The 17,355-nt window shown below is 49.9% G+C and overlaps 1 protein-coding gene across 1 annotated transcript in view; it reads right to left on the bottom strand.

Annotated features, from left to right (window-relative positions):
* LOC149365171 (acetylcholinesterase-like) overlaps nucleotides 1-17,355 on the bottom strand; it is a 102,767-nt gene that overhangs the window by 75,001 nt on the left and 10,411 nt on the right. Inside the window, exon 3 of the mRNA XM_089568164.1 lies at nucleotides 1,722-1,809. Coding sequence (XP_089424290.1) covers nucleotides 1,722-1,809 — 88 coding nt within the window. The remainder of the gene's footprint in view (nucleotides 1-1,721; nucleotides 1,810-17,355) is intronic.

Genomic DNA, 17,355 nt, shown 5'->3' with positions numbered 1-17,355 from the left:
TGATTTTACCTGTTCCAATTATCTGGAAATATAATTTATCATGACCATTAGCATTTGTGTTTAACAGCAGTGCTGTGCTAAATTGTGAATGTTAAATGCATGCACAATTTACACACGCACGCGCGCACACACGCACGCACGCACACACACACACACACACACACACACACACACACACACACACACACACACAGCCCCGCCGCGGTGGCTCAGTGGTTACGGCGCTCGGCTGCTGGCCCGAACGACGCGGGTTTGATCCCAACCGCGGAGGCCGAATTTCGATGGAGGCGAAATTTTAGAGGCCCGTGTACTGTGCGATGTCAGTGCATGTTAAAGAACCCCAGGTGGTCGAAATTTCCGGAGCCCTTCACTACGGCGTCCCTCATAGCCTGAGTCGCTTGGGACGTTAAACACCAATAAACTAAACACACACACACACACACACACACACACACACACACACACACACACACACACACACACACACACACACACACACACACACACACACACACACACACACACACACACACACACACACACACACACACACACACACACACACACACAAACACACACACACACACACACACCTTATATATAGAACAGATAAGCATGTCTTTTGCAGTAACAGTATAGTGAGCCAAGAAGAAGGCCGTTTACATATCACAGTGAGTGTGCAAAATGCTTGGAAAGGGCTGCAAGTGCAATTGCTTTTTTTTTCTCGGTCAGCAATGCAAAAACACTGCAGTGTGCTGTTTTGAATTACTGACTAAAGATGTTAAGTAAGTAATCTTAACAATTTAAAAAAATGTGATTATTCCAATTGTATTTATGGACGGTTGTTAGCAGCCTGTACTGCACCCTGGCCCGATCGAGAATTCGCAGTAAGATTCGCGTCGTCGTTGTGAAATCGTCGGGACAGCGTAACTTTCAGAGCAGGCAGCATTCTGTTATTTTGGGGCAGAAATCACGGGCAGTTGTGAGAACGTATCGTCGAACGAGGAGGAGTACTCGATTGCGATGTGGCGCGTTTTTCAGCCTCTTGGTAGAAATGGCCCAAACACGTATCGTTTCCGACGACATCGCTTCAGATGATCAGAATCGCCTTCGATCTTGCATATTTTTGTCGCGAATTGGTTCGCGGCCATCAAGGTCTTCTGAGCCGAGATCCGTGCCGTCCCAGCCCGAATCACAGCCGACCACGATTCTACCTTCGACGAAAATCCCGCAGCAAAAGAAACGTTGACGCAACGGATATTGTGCTGAATACGCCGCAATTAATACGGGTAATTTCTATCGCAAGACATCTGCGCGTTTCGCTACAAACACATGCCTGTACCGCCGCACGCGATTAGACGGGCGGCACTGCCGGGAGCGCCAATCGGAACGTTCCAACCATCCGTCTCGTCCGCCAGCAGCAAAGTGATCGTACACCACCATTCCGCCCCACGCCCGGGCGGAGGCTGAAAGCGAGCGGTCCGCTCGCTGGCGGATCCGCCCAAAAAACGATCGTACAACGGCCTTAAGGCGCGCTTGCCCATAGAACAGGCGCACGCTGCCGCGCGCTATGCGTCATCGTTTGACGTTCGCCGCAAGCGCGTTTATCGCGGATCACCGCAGCTTTTCGCTTCGAGATATCCAGGCTTAACCTTAGCTAAGCTGCAGCCAATTTTTTGAAATACCTCAACAAGAGGAAGCGGAGCAGAAGGAAAGCTCACCCGTCACTTGCGCCTGTCGCGACTCGGCCAGACCGCTTGGGGACAGTTTCAGCTTCCTTCGCCCCGGAGCCCGTAACGTGGCCGGCACCTGGTGTGATGGAGGGAGCATGGAGATTTCGTTCCGTTCTGAGTCCCATTTCGTTAATATAGCGAGCACTGTTGCGCTAGCTCGCATGAACTAACCAGTGGGCCGAACTCGCATAGTTGTTCGCCAGGAAAAAAAATCGGACCGATTGGATTTGTTTACTGGTTCCAGTTGCGATTCCAGCCCTCCTAATTGTATCCAAATATGTACCGGGAAGTTACCGCATCCAACAAATATTCACAAAATAACACCTCCCAGTTAAGTGGAGCAAAACACACAATGCAAGAAATATTTGTACATCTTTACTGACATCACTAAGATGCAAAAAGAAAGCCCACTAGTGAGAATTGCAGTGACATGCTTTGCAAAAACATTTTTAGAAGCGAATGAAAATTATGAGAATTGAAAGCCTTGTATAAGTCAAGAAAAACAGACAACAATTAATCGCACACAAAAAAACTTAGAGAATTTTTGCCTAAGTTAATTAAACGCCAGAAAGTAGAATTGCGTGAACGCTGATGACGACGACAAAAACCGAAAATTCTCTGTCTTCGCGCCGCAGATGGAAGTTGATGAAGACGACAATGTTCAATGCACAGCGCGAGTGTGTGTTGTAGATTAACACGAGGCAGCTCGGCTGCTACCTAGTGCAATAAAGAAAAAGCGGCGATAACCTAGTGCTCTCGAGCACTGGTCAGCGAAGCTGATCTTGTCGCGCGGCCGCGGGTGCCAATCGTGGCAATATTTTATTGCGTTAGCAACACTACTCCAGGTTTCGCCTCGTCGCGTAGCCCCGGTCGGTAGGGACGGATGACCTTGAACAGCCGCTGCGCCGAGAAGGTGGTGGTGGTGGTGGTGTAAAACATTTATTTGTACTATTTACAAGAGAGGTATTGCTTGGACCGGGCCTGAAGGGCCCGGCCCTTGCAATCACTAGGAGGGATCCTTAGTCCGGGACTCCTGTGGCGCGCGCCGTCGGCGCGTATAAATGCGCGCTTGCCTTGGCGTGAATACTTTGCTATACGCAGTCCTCTAAGGAGAAGTGGCAGCGACAGGAAGCGAGAAAGCGACAACGTGCACAAGAGACGCCAGAACAGCGTAAAGAACGTGTTGCAAAGCGTCGTGCTAAGGATGCAGCTCGGCGACAACGTTCTACCTCGCAGAGTGGTTCCACGTCATCGGTCACCGATGAATCTCAACGCCTCACTTATCAGGAACGCCGCAATGCTAACGCAATTTACCCGGTTTAACCAGAGCTAAACCACTGCCATTTTTTTATTTATGCCACTTGGCACAAACCCACAAATATCGCAAGATACTTGACACCAGCTAACAAACATCGCAACATGTTGCTCGGAGTTTGCCAATCGAAATAGTGCTTGCGCACTAAAATAAATACTATAGTGAGACACTACTGGCGGGAACTCAATATATACACCACAGAACGCGCATCTACCCGTCTTATATAATTCATTTATTTATGGAGCCAGGGACGCTAGCCCATTAAGCGAAGTCTGCAGACTAGCGCAGATGGGGAAAGCAAAGATGCTGATAGCTCTTCTTAAAAGAGCCATGTTGTTACTGGTTGTAGAAAAACACAGATTCTTTAAGCAGGCATGCCGGAGAGGAAGAGTAATGGTGTCCCACCCACGGGACATTTTAAAGCGCAAAATGCCGGCATGACTCTCTGCGTGGCCGCCGAGTGAAGCCTCCGGCGCTTGCAGCGAGCGGAATTTGTTTTTTAGTGGTATGTTGAGAAAAGAAAATGGTGCAGTAAATGTCTCACTTCTCGGTGGACGCCTGAATCGTTCCATAAGGGAAGGGATAAAGGATGGAGTGAGAAGAAAGAGGTGCCGCAGTAGAGGGCTTCGAAATAATTTCAACCACCTAGGGATCTGACACCACTCAGCACACGGCGCATTTCGCCTACGATACGGGCAGGGCGCGACAACAACCGAGGGAAAATTTGCATCGATGGAGGCACGTCGTCGGCTGCTCCAACACCGAGTAACTGTGCATAATGCACGTAATAAACCTAAAAGCATAAAATAATCATTAGGGAGCCATACACCCAGCCAAAGTAAAGCAAAGGCAAAGTAAAGCAAAGTATACATGAATTAAACGCGAATACACTACTCCAGACCTGAAAAAGTCAGTCTCAAGACACACCTGGGCAGCGTAGGCACCCCGCAGGATTCGGTACCCTGCCCCCATGCTTCAAGGCGGCCATGATACCGGTGAGGCTGACCCGTGGAAGCGACGCGCACATCGAAAGTACACTACAGAGGGCCATGAATGAGGTCGTAATCTATGTCAGCCACAGGTTGCCCGAACTTTTTTTATCAACCTCTGCACCAGAGAAAAACGAGAAGCAACCCTGTCATCAAATTACAAGCGCAAGGGACGGAGATCCCTCAGGTTAAAAAATCAGAATTCTATGCATGATCAAATCAAATCAAATTTTATTCAGCAACAAATAAATAGTTACGAGGAGGGCAGTTAAAAGCTATGAGAAACAGCTTGAGGAGCCCTGACCCCCTAGCACACGGGGCAGCATAGAAGCATGCGGCTAAGGAAGTACAATGCACTTAGACAAAACACATACAGTGTTGGTCAAATGTTTAGGGGAATCCCCCAAGGTGGAGTAGGGAGTAACTACTCATTGGCATCCACCCAAGATTACAAATCTACTCCACCTTGGGGGATTCCCCTAAACATTTGACCAACACTCTTCCCACTTCGAGTTACAGATCAATTCGCTCTCGCCCTACCATAAGCTTGCCGGCCCGGTTAGCTCAATTGGTAGAGCGACTGCTCCGGTGTGGCGGTGGTTCCGGGTTCGAACCCCGGACCAGGACGAATTTTTCTTTAACTACGAAGTTTCTGAGAAAGCTGTATAGCTTTCCTTTGTAGCCGTATGGCTGCGCTTGGGTGGATGCCAATGAGTAGTTACTCCCTTATTACAAATCTACTCCACCTTGGGGGATTCCCCTAAATATTTGACCAACACTCTTCCCACTTCGAGTTACAGATCAATTCGCTCTCGCCCTACCATAAGCTTGCCGGCCCGGTTAGCTCAATTGGTAGAGCGACTGCTCCGGTGTGGCGGTGGTTCCGGGTTCGAACCCCGGACCAGGACGAATTTTTCTTTAACTACGAAGTTTCTGAGAAAGCTGTATAGCTTTCCTTTGTAGCCGTATGGCTGCGCTTGGGTGGATGCCAATGAGTAGTTACTCCCTTATTACAAATCTACTCCACCTTGGGGGATTCCCCTAAACATTTGACCAACACTCTTCCCACTTCGAGTTACAGATCAATTCGCTCTCGCCCTACCATAAGCTTGCCGGCCCGGTTAGCTCAATTGGTAGAGCGACTGCTCCGGTGTGGCGGTGGTTCCGGGTTCGAACCCCGGAACAGGACGAATTTTTCTTTAACTACGAAGTTTCTGAGAAAGCTGTATAGCTTTCCTTTGTAGCCGTATGGCTGCGCTTGGGTGGATGCCAATGAGTAGTTACTCCCTTATTAAAAAAAAAAAACGTGAGTTAAGCCAAATCACTACAAAGTGGAAAGCATCAGGCACAAAAAAAGTCACTCTATGGCATCATTATACAGATTTCGCGCAGTTCTTTTGGAGATATACCAGATATATCAATGTTAGTTCCTTTTAATATGCGATTTAGAAGTGTTGGCAGTAGAAATTTCAGCATTTGATGTCCATAATTGGTTCTGCATTTGGCGACATACCACACTTCGGGATGGCGAACATTATAAACAGGGAAGTTTCCGGCTAGCCGTGCTAAGCATGTTATGGCATCATTATTTTTCATAAGCAGAGTTTATACATACGACATGGCTTGTAGTCATACATTGACGAACCCTGAATTATGTGGTGTTTCTTGAATAACCTGCAGTGTGAGAGCGATAAGGGACCTTACCGGCTAGGCGTAAAGCTATATTTTGTAAGACGGAACGTTTACTAATATTTCCAGCTGTTGTTGTTGACCACATAAGAAACGCGTAACTTAATAAAGAAGAAAATAAAAAAAATTATATGTGAGTATGTTAATAGAGGTAGGAAAGAAGAGGCAGTGGCGGCGCATAATGCCGGTTGTCCTAGATAGTTTATTAATAATATAGTTCACGTGATGATCCCATGTCATGTTTTGTGAAAAGCATACGCCCAGTGATTTGAAGTTTTTGACCACTTCAATTTCAGAGTTATTTAACAAAATAGGAGGCAACGGCACAGATGTATGCCGGGGGTGAAATAAAACAGCCTTCATTTTGTTACTGTTAACTTTTAGGCAGTTCATTTGTGCCCATGCATAAATTTTGGACAGTGCGCTTTTTGCTCGATTAGCTAAATTTGCACATGATTCACCTGAAAAAAACAAACCCGTGTCATCAGCATAGATTATATGATGGACCGTTTCATCGATGCGGTCTATCTCGTTGATAGTGTGACGCCCATGAAAAGGCCAATTCTACCTATTATTATTCTACATGGTCGGCGCTGCTGACTAAGCCGAAGATAAGGAGAACGAGGTTGGTGGTGTCTCGTGCTCGGCAAGCGGACCCAGCTGCTTTCAGTCCTCCGTCCCGGTCTCAATAAACCCTGGGCGCAACATCTTGGTGGAGGTGCGGGGTATACGTCTTTTCTCGTGACTGCATTCAGACGACGGTAATCCACGCAAAAACGCCACGACCCATCCTTCTTCCGAACAATATAAAGGATGAACAGAAACGGTCCCAGTATGCTTCTCAGCGGTACACCTATTTTAATAGGGTTTATCGAGGAATGTTCTCCTTTAATAACGACAAATTGAGAACGGTATTGCAAGTAAGACATAATTTGTTCGCGATGCCTCTTATGCCATAGCGATTAAGATTTGTAGCAGAAGTTCATGATTGATTAAATCGAAGGCTTTTGAAAAATCCAGAAAAAGCCCAAGTACCGTATTTCTGCAACAAATTTTCTTAAAAGAATTTCTTTTGGGCAAGTAGTGCGAGCTCAGTAGATTTGTTTTTGCGAAAACCATACTGTGAGGAGCTTATCAAGTTAAAGCGATCAGTGAAAGTCAGGCGTTTCAAAATTAGTTTCTCCAAACCCTAAAACGACGACCTCATACAAGAGCTCGTCAGCTTTCCTAACAAACATTGGGAGGCGGAGACGGTTCCCGAAGATTGGAAACACGCCGAAGTAATAATGATACCTAAACCTGGTAAAAAGCTACAAATTGAAAACCTCAGGCCCATATCACTCACGTCGTGCCTTGGCAAGCTTTACGAACGGGTTGTAACTTTAAGACTTCAAAATTACATGGAAGATAACGACTGTGTACCACATACCATGTTCGGCTTCAGAGCGAAGCTCTCGACGCAGGACGTTCTCCTCCAAATACAAGAAGATGTCCTGCGAAACGTACCTCGGACGGGAGAAAATGTCATAATGGCCCTGGACATCAAGGGGGCATTCGATAACGTCAGCCACGAAGCGATCCTTACGGGCCTAGACAACCTGGATTGCGGACGCAGAATCCACGGCTTCGTCAAAGCCTTCCTGTCCGATAGAACTGCCACCATCGGCATAGGAGACCTTCGATCGGACAAAATTCGCACTCCAAACAAGGGAACACCCCAAGGGTCAGTTATCTCACCCCTACTCTTCAACATAGCTATGATAGGCCTAGCTCGAAAACTAGAGAACATCGAAGGCATCAGGCATGCAATGTATGCTGACGATATAACAGTCTGGACAAACACGGGCTGTCTCGGAGAGAAGGAAGAAAGGCTACAGCAAGCGTCCTCTTGTGTAGAGCAATACCTCGCAGAAAGAGGACTCGCATACTCGACCGAGAAATCGGAACTGCTGAGAGTCTGGAGAGGCAAGCAAAACCGGACCGTCCCAACCAACGAGGACCTAAAACTCAACGTCTACCTAGAAGGGACACCCATACCGGAAAAGACAACAATAAGAATTTTGGGCATGTGGGTTCAATCCAACCAGCGCAGTACTCACACTTTTACATCACTGAAAGCAGCAACGCTACAAGTCGCACGCATGATCACCCGCATCACCAACAGGCGACATGGCATGCGTGAAGAGGACACACTAAAACTAGTAAGAAACCTAGTAGTTAGTCGAATAACGTACAGCCTACCCTACCAGTGGCTCAACAAAAACGAAATACAACAAGCGGATGCCCTGCTACGCAAAGCGTATAAGACAGCGCTCCGACTACCAAGCTACACGTCTACAGAAAAACTCATGGCCCTGGGATTACATAACACCTTTGAGGAGCTACGAGAGGCGCAGCTTGAGTCGCAAAAACTCAGGCTGTTGCAAACAACGACTGGAAGAGCGCTGCTGCAGAGGCTCGGATACCGCGAGCAGATGCGAGAAATGTCGAGGACGGCAACGATCCCCGACGAGCTTCGCAAGACCCTCAAGGTAGCTCCAATACCAAAAAACATGAACCCAACCTCCATCGAGGCAGAAGAGAAGCGAGGGCCGAATTCATTGAGAAAACATACGCTCCTCAAGCCACGAACGTGTATACAGACGCGTCTTGGAGAGGAGGAGATACCAAAATCGCTATAGCGGCGGTGGTCGATTCGTCTTTACGCGAAATGGCCAGCGCGTCTCTCCGAGGCTGCACAGCTGCAGAGTCCGAGGAAGTAGCCGTTGCTCTAGCGGTGGCGGAGGGCTACAGAACCGGGCGGTCACTAACAATACTCACGCACTCTCAAACAGCCTGCCGAAATTACATGAATGGCAGGATAGGTCGTCACGCGCTCCGTATACTCCTCGCAGCGAGCGACAGAATTAAAAACCAGGAAGAACAAAACGACAAGATCCCACACAAAATTGTGTGGGTACCGGGGCACACGGGGGTGGCAGGGAACGTAGAGGCCGACAGGATAGCTCGAGGATACATTACTTTCCGAGCATCCGACGAGACCGCGGAACTCGCGCCAGCACCCAGGGAATATTCGGCCATACTACAAAACTATAGAGGCAGAAGAATGCGATATCCCCCACCGCACAAATCTCTCAGCAGAGAGGAGGCTGTCACTTGGAGACAATTACAAACAGGCTCTTTCCCAAACCTACATATACTAAACAAAATGCACCCTCGATATACACGGACAAATGTCCCTGGTGCGACGAAAAACCTACTCTATACCACATCACATGGGCCTGCGAAAACATAGACGTGGTCCCCAAAATTGTTATGCCGGGAAACCCGCCCGGATTCCAATTCTGCAGGTCGCAAACTTTCTGCTGCGAACGTCCCTTTGACAAGCCCTGGTGCTGCGCCGCAAGGCAACGCGCCCTAACGCTCCCTTGACAAGCCACGATGCTGCGCCGTAAGTCAGCGGTGTCTAAGGAGAAGCATCGGCGAGCAACGTGCCTGGACACGTCGCTGGGTGCCAGACTACGAGGCGTCGGTTTCCCTTTCCCCATGGTGTCACCGCGCGCGGCAAAATTTGAAGCGGGTGGCCGGCGCGGTCGCTGGTTGGTCCTTTCGGGCTGCCGTCGAGTGCTGCCTTTGGATTGGCCAGTTCTGAGTTGAGCCTCTCCTGGGCGCGGCCATTTTGTACCGACTGGCGCGCCGCGGTGCGGGCGTTTCGTTGGGGACTGCGGGGCTGCGGCAGTTCCGCGGCCGCGCCTGCATATAGCCGCGCTTCGGGCGCTAAAAAAACATTGTCGAGCATACTTCCGCTGCCTGGCTGTGTTGCAGGAAGTATTTACGTTATCAAAGCGATAACATTGACGCGTTTTAATGACATTTAGTTTGACATTCAAGTTAATTGTGCCGGCGCTTAGAACGCGCTCGTGCTTAATCGAATTCCGTCTTGGTGCTCCACCGCAAAGAAACTTTTTATTCAATATCAAGAATTAGGTGTGCGGCTAGCATGCAGTTCCAATTCCCATGCACTCTTATTCCTTCCTGCCGGCCATAAAGCCCCCCCCCCCCCCCCCTTCCACAAACGGCTTTCTTGTCGCCGCGCCAGTTTATCAACAAATTACCGCTGTGAGCTCAACTGAGTCGCAGCGCCAACAGAAAACAAATTTTGTCATGGTTTATGCAACCTGGTGCATAAAAACGTACTTCCGCTTAATTTATAAAAGCTTGAATAGATATGAGCAGCTAATCCAGCTTTCACTAATTCTGAGGTCCGAAGTCGCGTTATTTTATTCAGGAGCTCTCGCCGCGTGTGATAGCGTTGCGTAGGCGTTTGGCTAAGTGTGGAAAATGTAATGAAATCGCGCATATTTTCCTATGAATAATGTAGATACCGCACCGCTGCGGTGGCTCAGTGGTTACGGCTCTCTGCTCTGGCCCAAAAGACGCGGGTTCGATCCCGGCCGCGGCGGCCGAATTTCGAAGGAGGCGAAATCCTAGAGGCCCGTGTACTGTGCGATGTCAGTGCACGTTAAAGAACCCCAGGTGGTCGAAATTTCCGGAGCCCTTCACTACGGCGTCCCTCATAGCCTGAGTCGCTTTGGGACGTAAAACCTTAATAAACCAAACCAAGCTAAGGTAGATACCAACAGCAGAAAGATACTATAGATAAACCTTTCGCCAGATACCTCTAACATGCGTGCGGAAAAAGCAGCTGAAATCGGTAGCGGTCGTGCTTACAATCCTCTGCATGAAATGTGTTTAATGGGAACAAGAGCAAGCTCAGCGCAAGGGTGCCGAACACGTACATGGTGATCGAAAACACGCGCTCCGTCGGTTCAACCTTCAGTCTGCAGCTCGCCTATCCAGTTACTACTCCACTGAGTCAAATCAATAGATCTACATTCTGATGCATAAAATTATCATAGATGATATCGCACGTAAAAGGCGACGACAAACGACACGACAGCGCAGAAATCTGCTTAGAAGTGCCGGTTTCCAGTCCGTACACTACTTGGTCGACTACACTCGGATGTCACGTTAACGATTAACTGCGCACAAGATAACCGCAGCACTGTCTGGAAGAGGGCAAATGTGAGTAGTGACGCACAGCACACACCCTCATACGTTAGCTGATGGAGCACAAAACGGCAGAAGCGAACACGTAAACATGCGTTCTATGCGCGGCGCCGGCGCGACCCGCAGTCCCTCGGGCCGCGCGCTCCGACAGATGGCGACTGGCGTCGAGAGTAGGCGCGCGTCCGCAGCCTGCGTGCGAGGGTAAAAAAATCTGGTCTTGAGGAGCGGGCAGGAGAGGGAGAAATACTCTCAAACACGTGCGCTGCGCGGCACCTCACTGTTGCCGTCCTCCCCTGGGCTGATAATCAGGCGCGCGGAGCAACGTCCGCGGCTGCCTAGCTACCGGTCAAGCGCGTGTTTGCGTCTGTACAACAAAAGCAGCAATGTTGTACGAAACACCAACGTCTTCTAGACATCATTGTTTTATTGCCGGTTGCTGAAATAGTCGACGGAAGTAGAAAAAAACAAACGCCGCCAGTATGTACGCGCACCATGTTATGTGAAAGTCTCAGCACGTCTGCGGTGTCCATTTCTTCACCGCTTTTCCGCCGGTCCTGCGTTGCATTGGCAGTGGGCGTAGTTGTGGAACAAAAAATACTTGCGCCAACAAAAATCTTAAACGTTAGCGCACTTTGTGAACGAAATGCAGACAGAAACAAACCCATTGACTGTGCGTAATATCGCTCGCGGAACGAAGCGCAGCGCCTGGGTTACCAAACTATAATCTGTGCAGAATTTTAAGAGATCAAGTAGTTGGACGGCCTTGGCAGAGTTCTTTTAATTCAGGAGTACACTGTGTGAGGACTTCATAAATTTGGCCACAACTTCGTTTCGCCGCCCCACATGATCGTCAATATCGGGAGGGTGTGGGGATCGCCACCTGAAAAAAATAAACATGTCGTTAGTGCAAAAATACTAATTTAATTTGCACAGCATGGCATGAATAGAAGCGGCGACATGAACTTTTACCCAACTGCAAAGTGAGGAAAAATGCAGCCATGGCAACGTAAGATGAAAAAATACACGGCATGCACAGGACGGTAAACTCTGCCATGCATTGTAATAAGTTATTCGACTGAAATCGCATCGAATGCACTGTAAAAAAAAAATCCACACTATGCATAACCGTGCCAGAGATACAACAAACGCAGCGACTTGAGCAGTGCCCCGACCCGATTGAGATTGGAATTCTCAACACAGGTGCGGCGACTCTGCCTGTCAGTAAGTGGTAATAGCGTTCCATTAGCGTACCAACCTATTAGATCGTGTAATTGCACATTTTCTGGTATTTCTGCACCAGTGAGTACTGGCGGGAGCGGAGAAGGCGAGAATGCGAATTCTTTTCAGTCAACTGTCTTGTATCGCTCGTAGTACGAACAGCCCTACGCAAGCGTCAGGAGGGGCCGAATTTCAATTTCATCGCGCGTATCTCCGCAAACAAACATTCTAATAATCAGAAGTGGATTCATTTCGGTCACGTACTCACTGTTTCCAAAATATTCAGTTTGTAAACGGGGTACTCTGTCGCAAGCTCAGCATCTAAACTGTCATCCATGTCCAAGCAGGCAGCGAAAGCGTTCATGAAAAACTGCGCTCCACGAAAAACTAGATATTCATTGCTCTCCGCGATCTTGTGTTTCAACACATTTTGCTTTCGTTTTTCTAACATGCAACACCGTACCGCATTCGCCCTAGAGGCAACCGGCGACAAAAAAGCACGCGTGAACTGCGAGCATGACACTCACCGATGCTGATCGTTCGCTGCGTCGAGGAATGGTCGCTTGCTCCCAGTTGGTTATTGCAGGAGCTAATGGCATAGCACACACAAGGATAGACACGAGGCGAACGCCCATCCAAAATTTCTAGGCTTGGCAGGAATAAAACGGGCGAATGACACTTTCAGAGATCGCACGCTGCTTCATCTGCAGCCCACCGGCTGCAAATTATCAGCCCAAGATGGCGTCGGCGGTAGGCGGCGCTCGAGTAAAACAAACATGGCGGCGCCCAGGTATCGAAACTAAAATCATGTATATAAGCGCCACCGCTGCCGCTTGAATAGCAGCTACAACTGACGGAGAGACCGAGTGACCGACCCACCGTGGTCGAGTGCTGCTCACGAGTGGAGTCGGATGGTGTGACGCGTTGGTGTCTCGCTGGTCGTCGCTGTGCGAGAACAGTCGCGTTGTGTAGCTCTCGGCCCCCGTGCCGATGTTGAACTATATTATGCCCTGTACATAATGTATAAAGCGTTTTCTTGATCTCACCGACGCCGGACTCGGAGTCTACGCTACCGCCAGGAGAGCTGGCAATGCTCAGTCACAAAACGGGTGGCGAGCGCTACGGGACCACCTCTATGGCACAACATTGGTGATAGCGGTGGGATGCCCAAAGTCACAACATTGGTGGCAGCGGTGGGATGCCCAAAGTCACAACATTGGATGGCAGCTATGGGATCGACCGACATCAGCTACCTCGGCGCGGTGAGTGCCTGAAGTTTTCCTCAAACGGCAGACTTTCTCTAACACAGGTTATAGCAGCTTAGAGAAAGAATTGGTGTAGCATTGTGTTAACCTTGTGTGTTTCAAGCCTAGGAAGAGTGTTTTGAAAACCAAGGGATGCTGAAGGGGAAAATAAGGCAGTGTGTGAAATGCTTGCGCGTGGCTAACTAGTAGTGATATAGTAGTGTGCGGCAAGTATTTTCTAAAAGGGCAAACAGCAAGAGGCCATTGTGAACGATGGAGGGTTACAAGGTCAAAGAACTTCTCCAAATTTGTGAGGAGTTGGGCATTGATTTGGGCTCAACAAAAAGAAAGAATGCGATCCTTGAGGTCATGAGGACTGCGGACGTGACGGCTGAGGAAGCCGAAGAGGCCTGGGCTGATATCAATGAAAGGCGTGAACGGGAGGAAAAGAGAGAGAAGGAACGTCAACGTCGCGAGGAGGAAAGGGAAGAAGAGGAGAGGCGGGAACGCCAGGCGCTTAGAGAGCACGAGGTAAGAATGATGGAGCTGGAGCTCCTCGAAACCTCGCCAACGCCTATTCTTGCTTCTACGACAGTTCCCTCTAACGGGCCAAGAATAAGCGACCAACTGCCGCCCGTGGTCGTCGGCGAGGATATGGATAGATACCTCGAGAAATTTGAGCACGTGTGCGAGGGTAATCACATTGAGGCTCTAATCTGCGGCCCAGAGCGTGGCTGTGACTCACATGACGGTGACTTTGAAGCGCCAAGCCAGAGCGCAGCGTTAGCTGTAAAGTGCTATGCTACAGAGATTACCGCTGCGATCCTGAAAGATGAAGGCGTAGCGCCAAGATGTAGGCCACAGGAGAGCGAGCAGCTGTTCTCTGCGGAAATTGAGACAGGTCGCTCTGAGTTCGCTACGGGCAGTGGCGCACCGATAGCGCCAACTGAGAGTTCGATCGTAGGCGAGGAATGCCGCTCAGCGCTGCATCGAGACAAAGATCAGCTCAGTGAATGTCAAACTCCAGCGTCTTGTGATAGACTGCCGGAAAACGAGCTATTGTGCTCAAAGGAAATAGCACCGAACGGTTCGTCAGGTGAACCGTCGCCTGGCACTGCTAGAAAAGCGCAGGTTTTGTGGCTGCGCGAGCAAAGTCTTGCTCGGGACGAGTGCATGAATTCTTTAAGACCAGATTTTGCTGGTCAGACGAAGGCTGGTAGCTTGAAGGATGAGGGCACCGAAATAACCGGAGAATCGCACAACTGATCCGCTAGGGCAGTTCCCAAAAAGCGGCGGCGTAGAAGAAAAACCAATTTGAATGGTTGCGCTAAAAAGGGAAAAGTGCGGAAGAAGCTTGTACGATCGAGGGCCGGCAATGTGCGTAAGAGCCCGAAATTGTCACCTTGGAGCCCAAGAGTTCGTAGGCGTCGCGTAAAAGGAAAGCAGACTCACCAGGCGCAGCCTGGTCTAAAGCGTACTACGCCGCTGTGGAAGAACCGCAGAAGAATTCCTAGGATTCGGGACGGGCGTGATGGACTCCAGAGAAGGGTGCGCGGTCGCCACACAAAAGAGCGCCACAGTGCACGCGCTAGTCAGAAAGGGAAACGACATGACTGGGATCGAGAAATGAAGAAGCGCCCCTCTCGCTTTCGGCCTTCCAAGCGCTGCCTAGGCTTTGGATGCATGTCGCGGAGAGGCGTGACTAATCAATCCCACAGGTTCTGTGAAGGGCAGGCTGGTCGAGCGGCCGTCCGGCCGCGACCGCGCAGGGCGCGGCTGAAGTTTGTCGATTCCAAAGAATAATCTTTCTTGTATTTAGTGTTTTTTTTTGGTCATTCACTCAGCTGTAAAAGGAAAGATGGAGGCAAACCAAAATTTGAGCTTCGGACTTATAAACTGGCCCTATTGTTTCTCTAGCCTGATGGGCAGAGTGATTCATGGTTTCGGAGGGTTAGCATTGCAATCGGAGCCCGCTAAGGTGACGTGAGACTCGAAGAAAGAGAATGCGTTCCAAATGTTGAAACAAGCCTTGAGCCATAAGCCGGTTCTAACGGCACCAGACTTTCCGAAAGGTTTCATCTTTGAATGTTACGCGAGCGATCGCGGAATGGGAGCGGTGCTATGCCAAGAAGATGCTAGTGGTCATGAACGACCAATTTTGTATTTGAGTTGCAAACTAAGTTGTAGGGAAGAGGCATACAGCACCTCTGAAAAAAGTGCGCCTGCCTTGTGCGGGCAGTTCAGAAGCTGGCTTGTTATGTCTCCGGTTCAGAGTTTGTTGTGGAAACGGACCATTTCCCTCTAACCTGGTTAAGTAACATGTCGTCTAAAAGCGGCCGTTTGCTGAGGTGGAGCATGACCCTCCAGCAGCACAATCTGGTTGTCCGCTATAAGAAGGGAAGGTTGAACGCGAACGCCGATGCTCTAAGTCGTGCATTCTAGGCCTCGCTTCTTTCAGTGACCTCCTCGTTACTTACCTTCTCTCGCTTTGCAGCAAACTATCATGTTCGAAGGAAGAAAGGGGCAAAAATGAATGACCTCATTTGCTTCCTCAGTAGTGTGTTTTCGGTCCAAATGATTTCAAGGGGATCAAGATGATTTTCATCATTATTCCTGATTATTAAGTGCTCCTGCTATTTTGATGTGTTGATACTTTGCAAGATGGTTGTTTGAACCTTGTGTACCAGATCGTACACATGCCTCTTGTTGCAGCGGGAATAAATGGGGACATCAATTTAGTTAGGTTAATTTGGATTATGGCTTTGTCTGGTGTTTGACGGCAGACAGGGCACTTGCTCGTGTTGGGTGTTGCCTTTTGCCGGTCGGTTTTGTAGTCTGCAGAACGACCAACCATGACCAGTGGCGAGAAGCAAAGGTAATCGGAACGACCTCAGCGAAGCTGGTCGAGGTGCCTTGGAGACAACGAGGAGAACAGAGCTCCGGGCCTGCGAGTGGGACCTGGTGCTCGTGAAGTTACCTGGACGTGAACTTGGAAGAGCCTGACGAAGATGCGCGCCAGGCATCCGAGCCACGTGGAAGCAGCTCGTCTTCCCGGCGCCTTATCTGATGGCGGGGGTGCTGTTATGCCGGGAAACCCGCCCGGATTCCAATTCTGCAGGTCGCAAACTTTCTGCTGCGAACGTCCCTATGACAAGCCCTGGTGCTGCGCCGCAAGGCAACGCGCCCTAACGCTCCCTTGACAAGCCACGATGCTGCGCCGTAAGTCAGCGGTGTCTAAGGAGAAGCATCGGCGAGCAACGTGCCTGGACACGTCGCTGGGTGCCAGACTACGAGGCGCCGGTTTCCCTTTCCCCATGGTGTCACCGCGCGCGGCAAAATTTGAAGCGGGTGGCCGGCGCGGTCGCTGGTTGGTCCTTTCGGGCTGCCGTCGAGTGCTGCCTTTGGATTGGCCAGTTCTGAGGGGCCACCGTTCCTGAGGCTATATAAGCGCCACCGCTGCCGCTTGGATAGCAGCTACAACTGACGGAGGGACCGAGTGACCGACCCACCGTGGTCGAGTGCTGCTCACGAGTGGAGTCGGATGGTGTGACGCGTTGGTGTCTCGCTGGTCGTCGCTGTGCGAGAACAGTCGCGTTGTGTAGCTCTCGGCCCCCGTGCCGATGTTGAACTTATATTATGCCCTGTACATAATGTATAAAGCGTTTTCTTGATCTCACCGACGCCGGACTCGGAGTCTACGCTACCGCCAGGAGAGCTGGCAATGCTCAGTCACAAAACGGGTGGCGGGCGCTACGGGACCACCTCTATGGCACAACATTGGTGATAGCGGTGGGATGCCCAAAGTCAAAACAAAATACAAAACCCGAGTGCGGAGCAGTGGGAGACTCTGCTGTCCAGCGACCGCTGTGAAGACCAACAAGGTCTGGTACAGCGAGCTCGACGGGCGGCAGTGGCCAGCGGAGCCCTGGACTGAGGGCAACCGACCACTGATTAGAGGCGGACGACTTCGACAGAGAAGGTTCCTGGGGGTAGAACCAAGACGTCTCTGAATATGCCCCAAACCGCAGGAAAAACAATTAATGTAAATAAAGTTTTCCCTTCCTTCTCCAAACCCTTGGAAAACACAGGTAAAATCG

The sequence above is a fragment of the Amblyomma mixtum genome, chromosome 1, assembly GCF_055824585.1.
Source record: "Amblyomma mixtum isolate Tamu chromosome 1, ASM5582458v1, whole genome shotgun sequence".
NCBI lineage: Eukaryota > Metazoa > Arthropoda > Arachnida > Ixodida > Ixodidae > Amblyomma > Amblyomma mixtum.
The sequence above is the reverse complement of the archived record's forward strand: the minus strand, read 5'-3'. Positions and strand labels throughout refer to the sequence as shown.